Below are 15,286 nucleotides of genomic sequence, written 5' to 3'. Positions count from 1 at the left end.
TCAATATTTTTAGCGGTCTCTCCAAGGCATTCGACTGTGCAGATCATGATACACTCTTAGAAAAACACAAGCTTTATGGAATTGTTTGTTTTTCACACAGGTGGTCTGAATCATATTTGACAAAAGAAATGCAAAAGATTGTGCTGAATGATTTAGACAAAGTTGGAATGGTAGAAAGTTTTAGTGAATGGGATTAAATCACAAAGGGAGTCCCATAGGATTGAATTTTGGATCCACTCCTATACCTTATACGTACAATGGCCTTCCACTTAACATTCAACAAGCAAAATTGCTACTTCTTGCAAACGATGCTAGTGTTAGAATACCTCTCATTAGAGAGAAAGCAACAGAAGAGTCAGTAAATGATATCTTCCAACGAATTGTTGAGTGGTTCCCTGAAAATGGACTCTCTCTAAATTTTGAAAAAAAAAAGCGCACTACACAGAGATCTGTACAACAAATAGCGTCATACCAACAATTGATGTAACACATAAGTAGGAGTCAGTAAGTAGAATAGAATGCTCCAATTTTTTGGGTTTATGTACTGATGAAAACTTGAACTGCGAGAAGCATATTACTGAGCTTCTCAGACAATTAAGTTCAGTTGCTTTTGGTTATGTAATTGGTAATCTTGGACACAAACATATGAACTTTCTGGCATATTTTGGATACTTCCACTCAAAATTGTCGTACGGAATAATTTTGTGGGGTACCTCAACACTAAAAAAAAGTATTGATTGCACAAAAGCGAGCACTAAGACTGATATGTGGTATTCACCGACGGACGTCATGTAGACACCTCTTCAAGGAGATAGGCATTTCAACTACGCTGTCACAATACCTGTTTTCGCTAGCAAAAACAATAAAAATAAATGTCGTGTGGCACCACGGCCTGGGGCAAGCAAGTCTTTGAATTGGACGCCACTTCGGAGACTTGCGTGTCCTGAAAACCAGCGACACCTGGTTTCCCACGAACAGTCATCTATTCAGGTACCAGTCGGGCCCAACGTTGCTTAACTTCGGTGACCGTGCGGGAACCGGCGTTACCAACGTGGCAAGGCCGTTGGCAACACTACTGAAATTCGTCATAAGTAATCCATCACAATTTGAGAACAGTGATGTACATACCCCACAACTCCAGAGGAAATAAAATGACCATTATTACCCACTGTTAAAGTTGTCAGCGCCTCAGAAAGGAGTTCAATATGTAGCAATAAAAATTTTTCATCATTTCCCCAACCACATAAGAGATCTGACAGGCAGCGAAGCCAGATTTAAATCTAATTTAAAATCACTTCTCCTGCACAACTCCTCTTACGTTTGATGAATTTCTGCTTCCAAATTGGTAGCCAATAAAAAAAGACATGAGCTACTTTTTAAGTATAGTTGCATGGTTAGGAATAAAAGGAATGAATCGTTGAAATGATCTATGAAACTTGTAACTGACTAGCACATTTAAGCTTATCGTCTCCGTACCTACACGCGTTTTATTGTCTTCGGCTGGTACATCATGTACCATACCTTGAGTCTCGTGCGTGTCCGTGACAATCCCTGTCTTGAACAGGGGGTCGTAAGTTAAGCCTTTAGGTCCTTGTCGTTTTCTGCGGTTTGGTTTCTCTAACATTTCTAACGAGACTCCAGTCTTTCTTTGTTCTTCGTAACAGTCGTTCCACTCTCTCCTCCCATCTTTCGATTCGCCATTTAATTGCTCTGCGGTGTAGTTCACTGGTTAGATGTCCCATCTCTCGTTTGTCAGCAGGATTTCTGAAACTTTGCCTTCGTTATCGTGCCCTGTTCTTTAATGTCTTTAAATCCTGTAATAGCGACGATAATTAGCCGTAGTAGTAGTTGTTGCTCTCAATGATAACGGAAACACGTTTGAATCCCTTTCTGATTTTAATTGCCGGAGTATTTACAGTTTGACCGTGTTGTACAGAGGCATGGTTGGCCTGATGTTATTATTTAAGTAGCTGCTGTGTTGTCCACAGTTCGTCTGAGTCTTTGTTTGTGGGTTTGGTGGTCCCAGAGCCCTAGAGATGACCAGTTTGACCAGGTAGTGGTCAGATGTCAAGTCATTTATCGTTTTTAATCTGGGGTCTACTCGGCTGTGTTTAACATGACGTTGCCGAAGCCATTTGGTTGGTGATTTTCGTTGCATGGCATGCGCGTGGGTTCTAGTGGATCCAACGTTAGTGCTTACAGTCTTCCTTCGAGTTCGTGGCGTCTGAGGTTATTTCGCCTTGAATTGCAGCAGTAATGTTTCGTGGTTATCATACCTAACGGAATATTCTCCCGAGCGTGCGAAAAGCTATGGAACAGTGGTTTTTGTCTTATTGTACATTGGCACTCTGACACACTACAATATACGTGATTTATCCGTGGAGCCGGCCGAAGTGGCCGAGCGGTTCAAGGCGCTACAGTCTGGAACCGCACGACCTCTACGGTCGCAGGTTCGAACCCTGCCTCGGGCATGGATGTGTGTGATGTCCTTAGGTTAGTTAGGTTTAAGTAGTTCTAAGTTCTAGGGGACTGATGACCTCGGAAGTTAAGTCCCATAGCGCTCAGAGCCATTTGAACCATTTATCAGTGGACCGTACTCGCACATTCCACCACTGTCTCAATATGAGTGTAAGCCGTTCATCTTAAACAACGAATTATAGGTTTTTCTACTAAAACTGACTGCGAATAAGAAAACGTTTGCTGTGCTGTGAAAATTTGCAGTTTCGTTTTCTTGCTCGCAGTCATTTTTAACCACGATAGCAGGACATTTAAACCATGAGATAAATTACATGAAACTTATTCACAGTTCCGAATATTGACAACCATCAGCTATGTAATAAAATTACGGTAATGAAAATTTGTGGCAGGCTGGGACTCGAACCCTGAACGGTGTACAAGTTCAGGTCGACACATGATTGATAATATATATGGAAGTTTGGGTCTGGTCGTGAGGCGTGTGGATGGTAAGACGACCGCTCGCGATAAGAAGGAAATCCGGGTTTGAGGCCCGGTCCAGCACAAAGTTTCATTGACATCATTCAATTATACAATACAGCTGATGGTTGTCAATGGTCCATATGGCTCTGAGCACTATGGGACTTAACTGCTGAGGTCATCAGTCCCCTAGAACTTAGAACTACTTAAACCTAACTAACCTAAGGACATCACGCACATCCATACCCGAGGCAGGATTCGAACCTGCGATCGTAGCGGTCGCACAGTTCCAGACTGTAGCGCCTAGACCCGCTCGGTCACGCCGGCCGGCGATGGTTGTCAACACTCGCAACTGCAAACACGTTTCATATGCTTCATAACGGTGTTGTTTTGCATGCATTTCCGAAGGAACATCACATCCTACCTTTGGAGAACACAGGCACTGCATTATTGTATAATATTAGATAAATTGTTTCTCCCATATACAGGGTGAAGAAAGAATGCCGCTGGTGGCAGCCGGCAGCTGTCCAGTTCTAGACAAAAGTGTTTCTAACAAAACCTAATCCCGCCATTACTGTAGTAGAAATGCAGTTTAAGAAACGTGCCCCTGGCAATGCTGTAACTGCATGCAGCGTGCCCAAGAATGGTAGCATGAACTCTGCACTGTGCAACATCTGTACAGTTAGTTCAGTAAGACGCGGTAATGCCGCAGAGAACGGATATGCACACTCGCCGAGGTTCGAGTCGCGTATGAGTCATACTTTTTTTTCAGTTAAAGCATAAAACCGTATTCAATTTACACCGTCACAATGCGGTATCTTGTGTATTTCTTTCTGTTACTGTTACCTTTATTGCCGTCCTGGGTGGCCGAGCGGTTCAAGGCACTACAGTCTGGAACCGCGCGACCGCTACGGTCGCAGGTTCGAATCCTGCCTCGGGCATGGGTGTGTCTGACGTCCTTAGGTTAGTTAGGTTTAAGTAGTTCTAAGTTCTAGCGGACTGATGACCTCGGAAGTTAAGTCCCATAGTGCTTAGAACCATTTGAACCATTTTTTGTTACCTTTATTAAAACATTAAGACATATCCGCCAGGTTAGCCGAGAGCGCTAATGCGCTGCTTCCTGGACTCGGGTATGCGCGCCGGCCCCGGATCGAATCCGCTCGCCGGATTAACGACAAGGGCTGGTGTGCTGGCCAGCCTGGATGTGGTTTTTAGGCAGTTTTCCACATCCCTATAGGTGAATACCGGGCTGGTCCCCACGTCCCGCCTCTGTTACACGACTCATAGACATTTGAAACACATCCGCACCTTTCCATGATTACACTAGACGCATACAGATGGGGTACTCTGATCCCATCCCAGGGGGTAGGGGGTGCCGGCAGGAAGGGCATCCGGCAACCCCTTCAAATTAACATGCCAAATCCGATTTAACCACGCCAACCCCGCGCACAATGCGGGACAAAGGCGCAACCGATAGATAGGTAGATTAAAGCATTAAGACATAACATGAACTTCTTAAACCGTAAACGAACACTTTGTTTCGTCCATGACACAAATAAAGACAACAGAAAATAATAGCGGATACAGTAACATCGTCTGTATCCAGTGAGGTTCCAAAAAAACACAGTGGCTAAGCTGCACTAGACTGCGCATTATGCTACGCACAATAATTCCATTTTGTATGTTTGACGTTAGACTTACCTTCACAGAGCCGGTACATGCAGGTATGAGCAACGTTCACTCCGGAGAAGATGTTCACACCGACCCCTTGAATTTGCAAACATGTCGCTCCTCGCTGGATCATACTTCGCTGAATCCTACGCACCACACCTGCATCCACCATTGCCGAAGCGACATGTACGCGAGCTATTAGGTCGTGTACATCCATGGCTGCCGTATTATAAATTTGTTCCTCTAAGTGTCCCCAAAAACAAAAATCTAGTGGATTACGGTCCGGAGAATGTGGAGGCCAGAACGTTGGACCTCCTCGACCAATCCTTTTCCCTGGAAAAGCTGCATTTACACAGTTACGCATATTCAATCACCAAGTGTGGTGGTCACCATCATGCTGAACCCATAGCTGTCGCCGAACACCTAGTGGATCGTTTTCTAATGAGTCAGGCAAAGCAAAGACACGTACGATACATGGACGCATTAAACTTATCTGGCAATAGGTAAGGGCCCAAAAGCACTCCTCCAACAATTGCAGCCCACAGGTTTATGCCAAAGCGTGCCTGAAAGCCACTTTCACGGGTCACAGGTTGGTTGTGATCCAACCAATAATGGCTGTTGTGGTGGTTGAAAATACCTTCGCCAGTGAAGCTAGCTTCGTCAGTCCATACCATGTTATATATAAAATGTTCGTTATCTTCCGCTTGGTGCAAAAGCCGTACTCGTCGAAAGCGGTCTTCTGACTGTTGGTGTTCAGTTAACATGTAATGATATGGATACAGTTCTTCATCGTGCAGTTCTGCAACAACCAATCTTTGAGATTATGTGTAACTGCCTTGCAATATCACTGCTACCTCGTCGAGGTGATGGGTGAAAGGTTTCAAGAATCTCGTCCTCTGTTTTTGGAGTGTGTCTAGCCCTTGAACTATCTCTGTGCACCGTTACTTGTGGGCGATGATTAACGGTTTCCCGATGGTGTTGCTCCAGGCGACGAAAAACTTTCTTATCGGGATAGCGTTTTGGAGGGTATCGTGCAACATACTCACCTCGGTTATCGGGTGCATCCAGCACCAAAAGCATATCGACATACAAATCGTCTGTGTATTCCATCGGGAAGCTACCCTAAATGAACTTGACAGGACCAATTATAGTTGTGCACTGCGTGGTTATAGGCACATGCATACAGTTTAATGGGTCTCACTGTCATGTGATAGGCTATTGTCATGCGATAAAATGATGCCCTGCATCTAAACAACGAGAGTTAGGGAACAGGCGTGTAAATAATAAAAAAACTGAGGAGTATTCGAGCTATAGCTTCATGATGAATGAGGGTTTAATGTCACAGCAGTCTACTCAGATAGCTACGAGTGATACACATTCGTCTGCACATGTCGATGCGCTGCACGATGTGTCATTGTTGCCACGTTTCATACGTGTAGTTTCAAAAGGCATACACCTGATTTTCCTAGATAAACTTTTGTTTTGAATCTGTATGACGAATCGCATGCCTATCTCCAAGTGCGGCATTTTTTCTTCGTCCTGCATATTCCTATCTCATTGTACATAATTTTAAACGTAAATTATATATACAACAATACTATGTTTTGTTTTCCTCCCCGCAGTCGGTTTTACGAGAAAACAGTGAAGCTGAATTTATGGCTTATCGACTTACGATTAGAATACTATTACATAATCTGAATCGTCCGAAACTTAGTAATCCTACCCGTTCGCAGATTAAAACTATACGAAATACTGTCATTGAAGCTACTGTCCTCATAGATTTAGCAGCTGGAAAGGTCTCTCTAATACCCCATTCAAAAATCGTCCCAACCGTTTTACCCTTTCGTTTTAAGCGACTTCAATTCCCAATCAACATTTCATTTGCAGTAACAAGTACAGAGAGAGGGGAGAAGAGGTGATGGGCAGAAAGAAGTAGCAGGAAGAAGAGATGAATAGACAGAGAGAGAGAGAGAGAGGACAAGAATATAATTAGGACATATAACCAATACCCACAAATATTTAGTAATTTCGAAGCATTATCGGGTTCTCTATTTCGACTTAAAAACATAGTTTTCACTTCACTGGAAAACTTGAAAAGCTTTATGAAGTATGGATCGAGGAAAAATCATCATCGTTCTGTATGCTATTGAACCCCGGTAGGAAACAGTGTCTATTATTTCTTAGAAAACAATAACGAAACAGATGAACTGTCCTCCCGCTTTCCAAATACAGAGAAAAATGGTCAAAAATTAGATGACAGATTTCAGCAACAATGCTTAGATCATGCAGACTTAGAAGTAGTTTTAAGGAAGTGAATAAATAAATATTTCTAATACATAACAACGTTACTATGGATGGAACTAATCTGAGTTGTCGTTCCGTGTTACTACTTGGACTACCCAAGAGGTGTAGGTAACGATGTGCACTTACCTTTGGTTCCTGGTCTCATAGCTCATACACCGTTTCAGATTATTGTACACCCTATCTTCATCGATGTGTACTGGAGATTTAGCCATTGACGAAGATACAATTTCAGCACGCCTTTAAAAATGATGATGCCGAATAAGTTTTATGTGTTTGATAATTTAAAAGATAAATAATGAACGGCTGAGGAATGTAAGGATATGGATATCGTCCTTTGCTGTAGGAACTAGACTGAAAATATCAAACAGTAGAGTTTATTAAATACGATATATCGTGAATATATTACAGAATTTGAGATATAAAATACATTACGATCCTTATTTACATTTTCATCCAGCAGAAAATACATAATTATTGTCGATGAAGAGATCATAGGAATTAACTGTTTCTTTCTCTCACAGTTGTGCTGTTGCAACATTTCTCTTTTAATATGGTTACTGCTTAAGGCACGTCAAATAATAGTCTCGACTTTGAACCAAGTGTATGTCAACAAGGAAAGCTCGCCTTAATGCAGTTATCTTTGTTTAGGTTTGTTTTTTCTATAAAGGACGGAATTTAAGCTGGTGGGTGCAACAACATATGCGTCAGGTGGAAGTAGCTAGAAATTTAACCCAATTTTCTTATGTGAAGACATACAGGCACTGGAGGCTAGAGATATGAAATCCGCCTTCCGTAGTATCTTCACAACTTAGCTTAACTTAATCCGTTTGATATCACTTGCCTGGGCCTAAACGAAGCTACACGTTCTGTTGCACGGTTCTGTTTGAATTAAGAGATGCAAATTGTGAGAACAAATTGATTTGCTACCACCACACAAGGATTACTAACTGGTTGCGTTAGAATTTATAAACTCATAAATTCACAAGCAAAAGATAATCTACTTTCTCGAGAGAACGGCTGTGAAATATTTTTAAAAAATCTGCAAAAATTGTTCATCCTTGCTGCAGACTACTTGTACTTCCGCGGGAAATCAGTCTGCTATTGGGCATTTGTAGGAACAAGAACTGTTTAATGTCATGGCGATGATGCCACCACATACTGTCTCATTTTGAGTCACTGAAAATAGTCCCCAGTGCCAAATATCATGGAACCTTCGCTACTAGAAACTGACTAAAGTACGTTGTCTGGCACACAAACACAAACCACAGCACCTTGGAAACAAGAGATTTCTTGCAGCGGATAAACATTGTGGAACCGCTACGTGGTGCTAAGCACTTGTTGCGTTGCCACGCGCAAGAGAGCTGACAGGTGGTGGCAAAGCACCTGTTGCAGTGTCGGGTGGAGTCGAAAGGTGGCAGTAGCATGACCGCTGGAGGACCCATGAAATTCTCAGACTGTGTCTTGGTAGTTTTACATAATCTCTCTATTGGTAACAGTTTTCGACGGTTGAAGTATGAAGAAATGTTTGGGCTCTTTCCTTTAAAAGGCAAAATTTTAAGACAAAGGACTAAACAGACCCATACAGCAAATGTTTTTCGCATGAAAATTTTTTCACTTAGGGCTATGGTATCGGAATACCATATGATACGCACTGAGTTTTTATTTATTTTCGTTGCATTTAGCACCTGAAGAATAGAAATAGAGGAAACCAATAGTTTAGAAAAATACGCAAGGAATCTCAACTGCACCTGAAAATGAGCTGTAATATGGATCTGTTTGTATTTTTATCATTGTGACATGATAGATAAAATCCGGTGTCATTTCTTGGAACAGCATAAAAAAATATTTCACACATATTTTTTAGAAACTGCTTGAAAACTACATGTTTCCAGTCGAACTAATGCTCTGTCTTCCAATCTTGTGGCAGCAGTAACCCAGATGACACAAGTTATTGCAAAACAGGCGAATTCTCTGAAGAAAGCGTAATTCTGAAGCTTGTACAAAAATTGCAGGTATGAATGTTTCACATTTCGTTACGCCTTCACCTGGCGGAAACATCACAAAAATATTGGAAACACCGCAGTTATTACTTTAATTGTAGTGTTTCACATATAATACTGATTCAGTAGGTCACTTAGTTGTAAAAATCAATGTTTGGTTTTAGCTAACACGCAGAAAAATAATTGTAACAGTCACCTCCACTTGGCATAGCGCGTAATAACAGTGAGTAGGCTTTAGTTCACCCGTCTCGTGACTTAGATGTTGGTTCCAAACCACAACACAGCACAAAGCGTTCTATATGTGTCTACGATCTAAGGTGACAGTTGTGTGCTCGGTACCCTCTTCTGTGTAACAGCCTTCCTTCTTTGCCACAGGGTGTCGAACTGACAAGGGACAGCGTGAGTCTCCCAGTCTCGGCGTGTCGTTACAGCCCGTACAAGAAGGGCAGCGGGTAGGGCAGCGGGAACTGCAGCGGCACGGCCAGCGGCGGTGCGTGCGTGCGCGCGTGCTTCTTAAGATGGTCCTTGCGACCGAAACGCTTCTCGCAGACGGAGCAGGCGTACGGCCGCACCCCGGAGTGGATGCGCTTGTGGCGAGTCAGCTCCTCGTTGCGCGTGAAGCTCTTGCCGCAGCTGCACCGGAATGGACGCTCGCCTGCAACACAACAGCACTCTCGCAGCAACTGCACATTTACAGCATGTGCTTCGATTCAGCCAGAAACTTCGGATGCACAGGTAATCGATACAGAAGAAATTGTCTACTTACGAGGTGTGATCAAAAAGTAAAGGGAATTTTTAAAATTTCGCCTGCTCTATACACGCGACTCTCAAATATTTTTTCTTCTGATGTATGTTCGCTTTTTCAGCTGTTTTGAATACTTAGTTTATTGCTGACAGTGTTCAAGGTTATATGTGTTTTCGAATGTTCGGCGAATTATTGCTTCCGAAAAAGATCGATCAAAGAATTTGCATTACATTTTGCTTGAAAAACGGAATAAAGTGCAGCACCGCACTCGGAATGTTGACTAGGCGTTCAAGACGACGGCCACCCTGGAAGCCCAAGCACGTCAATTAGTGATGACAACGGGGAAGAAGTAATGAAAATGGTTCTGTAAATCACCACCAGAGACGTTGTTGATGATGTTGGCATATCCTTTGGCTCAGGCCAAGTAATTTTTCGAATGTTTTGGGCGTGAAACGTGTAACAGCAAAGTTTGTTCAAAATGGTTCAAATGGCTCTGAGCGCTGTGGGACTTAACATCGGAGGTCATCAGTCCCCTAGAACTTAGAACTACTTAAACCTAACTAACCTAAGGACATCACACACATCTATGCCCGAGGCAGGATTCGAACCTGCGACCGTAGCAGTCGCGCGGTTCCGGATTGAAACGCCTAGAACCGAAAGTTTGTTCCGAAACTCTTTAATTTCGACCTAAAAGGACGCCGCCTAGACATCCCTCAGCAATTGCTGAGTGAAGTCGACAACGATCCAGAACTTGTAAAGAAGATTGTAATATGGGTATGCGGATATGATGTCGAAACCAAGGCCCAATCGTCCCAATATAGACTACCTGAAGAGATAAGACCGAAAAGTATTCGACAAGTTACATCACATGTGAGGGTTCTCCTCACTATTTTCTTTGATTGCACTTGGATAGTGCATCATAAGCTCCTGCCTAATCGTCGTGGGGCCAATAAGGAGTTTCCGTCAAGCAATCCCAAGAAAACGACAAGAACTGTTACAAAACCACTGCTGGAAATTGTATCATAATAATGCTCCCGCTCACATCTCAACTCTTGTTCGTGATTTTTTAGCAAAAACAAAACTGTTATGTAGCCTCACTTACCGAACATGGCCCCTGCAACTTCTTTCTTTTCCGAGGCTGAAGAAAACCATGAAAGCACGTCGTTTTACCACTATTAATGAGAGAAAAACAGAACCACTGAAGGAGATGAACACTGTAACGTAAAGTGAGTTCCAGAAGAGCTTCCAAGATTGGAAAAAGCGCTGTCACAAGTGTATTGTATCTGAGGGAGATTACTTTGAAGGGAATAAAGTTGTTGTTGTTGGTAAATAAATAAAGATTCTTTAAGAAAAACAAAAATTCATATCAGCGCACACTCCGCTAAAGAGTGAAAATATCATTCTGGAAACATCGCCCAGGCTGTGGCTAAGTCATGTCTCCACAATATCCTTTCTTCCAGGCGTGCTAGTTCTGCAAGGTATGCAGGAGAGCTTCTGCGAAGTTTGGAAGGTAGGAGACGAGGTACTGGCGGAATTAAAGCTGTGAGGACGGGGCGTGACTCGTGCTTGGGTAGCTCAGTTGGTAGAGCACTTGCCCGCCAAAGGCGAAGGTCCCGAGTTCCAGTCTCGTTCCGGCACACAGTTTTAATCTGCCAGGAAGTTTCATATCCGCGCACACTCGGCTGCAGAGTGAAAATCTCATTCTAAAAATTCCCCTTACTTTTTGACCACACCTCGTATAAGCTGTATACAAACTTCACAGAAGCCAAATAACTACCGCTCGGTGCCTCTCAAGCCAGCTTGAAAATAGGTGATGCCGTTGTCAAGGCTTGTATACAGTAGAATAGACTACACTTACTTTAAAGTAAAGCTAAACGAGTGAAGGTTGATGTAAAGCAGAACTGACAACCTGAAAAAAAAAAATCCAAGCCAGATTCACTTTTCTCGTAAAAGAAGATACACAAACAGGAAAAGAAAAATAAGGCTCATGCAGCAAAAGTTCTACTAAGGGTGATAAATAACAAACGACTTCAAGGGAGACTGGAAAAAGTATTGCAGGGGAACAGTATGGATTTAGAAGAGGGGAAGGTACAAGAGATGCAATTGGACTGCTGAGACTTATAGGTCAGACATACACTGAAAGAGGAAGAGAAGTTTATACTGTTTTCATTGACTTCAATGCAGGGGGATAAAGTAATGGACATTCTAAGGAAGAATGGTATCAATTGGAGGGATAGGAGTGGCCGACCGGTTCTAGGCGCTTCAGTCTGGAACCACGCGACCGCTACGGTCGCAGGTTCGAATCCTGCCGCGGGCATGGATGTGTGTGTGATGTCCTGAGGGTTAGTTAGGTTTAAGTAGTTCTAAGTTCTAGGGGACTGATGACCTCAGATGTTAAGTCCCATAGTGCTCAGAGCCATTTGAGATGAAAGTGTGTTTATATCTCTTAATTTACGCCTTTTAGAACTCTGTGTTTACTTGGATTTTTTTATCCATAATATCACGTCTAAAAATTATGAGAAAACGAAGAAAGTAGCAGATGACAGGACTGCAAGGTGAGCTACTTGTGAAGATCTGCCCTACGACTAAGACGCCATCTGAGACAAAGCCCAAGGAGGGAGAACGGAATCAGCCGAGTCTTTCTCAAAGGAACCATCTCCGAATTTACCTTAATCGATTAGAGGAAGCTGCGAAAACTTAAATGTAGATTTCCGGACGAATATTTGAACCACCGTCCTTCTGAGTAAGAGTGCTGTGCGCTAGTCGTTAGACCACCTCATCCGGCTGAGAAAGATAAATATCTAACAAATAACTGTTGTCGGTAGCCATCTAAATTTAAACCAATGAAGGTAAGGACAAATTTAACCCAGTACTCAGAATAGAAAAAAACAGACAGAAAAAGAAAGACATCATCATGATAATTCACAAACATTTAGTTCTATACTTAACGGTCCATCGTCATCATCAAGAAAGTCTATCATGATAAATAATAATAATAAAAACAAATGTCAATAAGTATATGCTATACCCCATCAGTCCAAAAAGTTTCGAGAATGGATTAATAAGAAACAGAGAAGACTTGTGATGGTGGTAATTCTTCAGGTGTCATTTCCTCCCCATCTCCTATTTGAGTGCAACGCACAGAGCGTTCATACAACATTGTGCAATTATCAGAAAAATCCTGGTTCAGCTCGCGCGTCACATTGGCTTGAATGCTGATTATGTCGTCAGAGCGTCGAACCTTCATGTCAGTTTCTGCACTTGTTGTTTTTGTGGTAAGTACGTATTGATAACGCCAAATCTCCTCACTTGTGATGATATTTTACAGGTAAGAATTGTCCATGTTTTACATTTCAGTCAGTCAGTGGCAGGTGCACACGCGTCATCGCGTTTGTTCTGAGGTCAAGGTGTTCGGGAGAAACTTTGCACAAACTTTTCTCTTCTTCAAAACATACTGGGGAAGCTCTTGAACAGTTGATTTAGGGATGTTGCTCCATTGTGACTGTCGCGCGGAGTGGCTGCGCGGTTTGAGGCGCCATGTCACGGATTGCGCGGCCCCTCCTATTGGAGATTCTAGTCCTCCCTCGGGCATGGGTGTGTGTGTTGTTCTTAACATAAGCTGGTTTAAGTAGTGTGTAAGTCTAGGGACCGATGACCTCAGCAATTTGGTCCTTTAGGAATTCACACACATTTGAGCATTTCCCGTTATGATTCGTGACACAGCAACCTTGACACATTACGACCACACATCCGCTACTTAACATTGCCTGCTCGTACCTGGCTGATCGGAAATTCATTTAAAAAATTAGAATGAAATGGGCTAATTGCTATTAACACACACGTTATTTTTACTTTCACGTGGACACACAAACTATACATTATTGTCACACAAATTTTAAACAGATATAAAAAAAACAATAAATAATCAGTAACTTTCTTTTGAGCCAGGTTCGATACCATTAACATGCAGGATTGTCACGCATGCGTTTCGCCGGCATTATTTCGGTCGAAATGGCATTCCAAACGCACCATTATTTTGTTCAGTGGTGTCGTTGCCCTTGTATGTATCATAGTATAGTCAGATAACCAATCACTACTATCGTCACTGTCTACAAACGAACAAATGGCGATAATTTCGTTAGCAGAAATCATCATTTTGAAGAAAAAAAAAATAATCCTTCAATTACTTTCCAGTTATTCTTCCAATCCGACAACTTTGAAGTTCGAACTCTAAATTCAGTAGTAATGTTTTTGAACTATTCCCCTTAATCAAAAAATGTTATAACGTTTTTGTCCATGGACATTGCAATATTCTTTCTCTTTGATGTCATTTTACGCTCGCAGCAAATGGGGGTAGTGCAGTACTCTTCGACGGAATGTCAATTTGTCAATTAACACTGTGTCACTACAGACTAGCGCACGGATCATATTCAGAATTTGTCTTGAAAGCATCGCTTCCCTCTGTCTGTACGCAATGAAAGATGCGTTCTCAATGTCGCACTGCAACTCGTTAGCCTCGTATAGCGTAATCAACGTTTCTCAGGCGTCTCGGTCAGTACGAAGTACAGCTCCTACCTCACACTGAACGCGTCAAAGATAGTCTAGAGTGTGGTATCACATTTGATACGTCTTTTTCATAAGAATTATTGTTTGTGCTGTAGCTCTTCTATAAAGTAATTACAGGGAATTTGCATATGGCGAATGTCTGCTATCATTGCAAATGAGCGAACTATCAAGGCGGCGCATAAAATTTTCAAACAAAGCGAATGACTGTGTGTATTTCCAGACGGCCATCCATTATAATCTGGGGATACGAAAAGGCGTCGTTGATTCAGAATAAACCCACGCGAAAATGAGGTAATCCGTCTTCATTACTATGAGGCAACTACGGAGCACAGCGCGACTTAACTGCAGACAACATATTTAACTTATTCCTCGTTCAAAATATAATAAGATATAGAACAACGAAAGTGGAATACAAGCATGAAAACATTTGTGACACGTGTGCGTCAGACTGAAAAGGGGAGCATCAGGTAGAGCTGTATTATACTCTTTAACAAATATGCTAAACTATCATTGTTGCAACAAATTATTCTCTTCATTGGACAAGAATCATTTGAGTATGTTTACTACTTGTTATACAATATTCTGTTTCAGCACTTGTTATGGCTGCTTGGTTTAGTAACACTTTCTTGAAAATCTTGATTACAGTACACGAAGTCACTTGATATTTTTTTCTGCTTTGGATAGATGAGGTAACTGATCCTTTCCACTTTCTATCCACTCTCTTTCTTTCTTTCTCTCTCTCTCTCTCTCTCTTTCTCCAGTTCAGGAAGTGCTTTGTTTCCCATACCCGCGACGTCTAAGAGACGATAAACTGTTATAGGTTTTTTCGTTTTTTCCCTTTCTTTTACGAAAATGTAATCGACATATTGAACATTATTTTGGAAATGTTGCAGGCGTGGAAAACGTATGGCGAGCTTCTGAGGTACCAGAGCGTATACAGTCGTCTATGGTCGCGTCACGTTAACGTATGTGAGTCAACAACGTGCGAAATCTGTATTGAAACAATTCGTACTTAAGTGTAGTCAAGAAGAAAGGGTAAAGTTAATCTCCTGTCGGAACAGAGCTT

General features: G+C 42.2%; 1 protein-coding gene and 1 pseudogene across 1 annotated transcript in view; both read right to left on the bottom strand.

Annotated features, from left to right (window-relative positions):
* Positions 1 to 948: 948 nt before the first annotated feature.
* On the bottom strand, positions 949 to 1,068 carry LOC124608256 (annotated as a pseudogene).
* An 8,266-nt stretch (positions 1,069 to 9,334) lies between these two features.
* The window catches only part of LOC124606394 (zinc finger protein 468-like), a 41,119-nt gene continuing 35,167 nt past the window's right edge, over positions 9,335 to 15,286 (bottom strand). The window contains exon 4 of the mRNA XM_047138375.1: positions 9,335 to 9,564. Within this exon, the coding sequence (XP_046994331.1) occupies positions 9,335 to 9,564 (230 nt within the window). The remainder of the gene's footprint in view (positions 9,565 to 15,286) is intronic.

The sequence above is a fragment of the Schistocerca americana genome, chromosome 3 (assembly GCF_021461395.2).
Source record: "Schistocerca americana isolate TAMUIC-IGC-003095 chromosome 3, iqSchAmer2.1, whole genome shotgun sequence".
NCBI classification, from domain to species: domain Eukaryota; kingdom Metazoa; phylum Arthropoda; class Insecta; order Orthoptera; family Acrididae; genus Schistocerca; species Schistocerca americana.
This window is presented reverse-complemented; position numbering and strand designations above follow the sequence as displayed.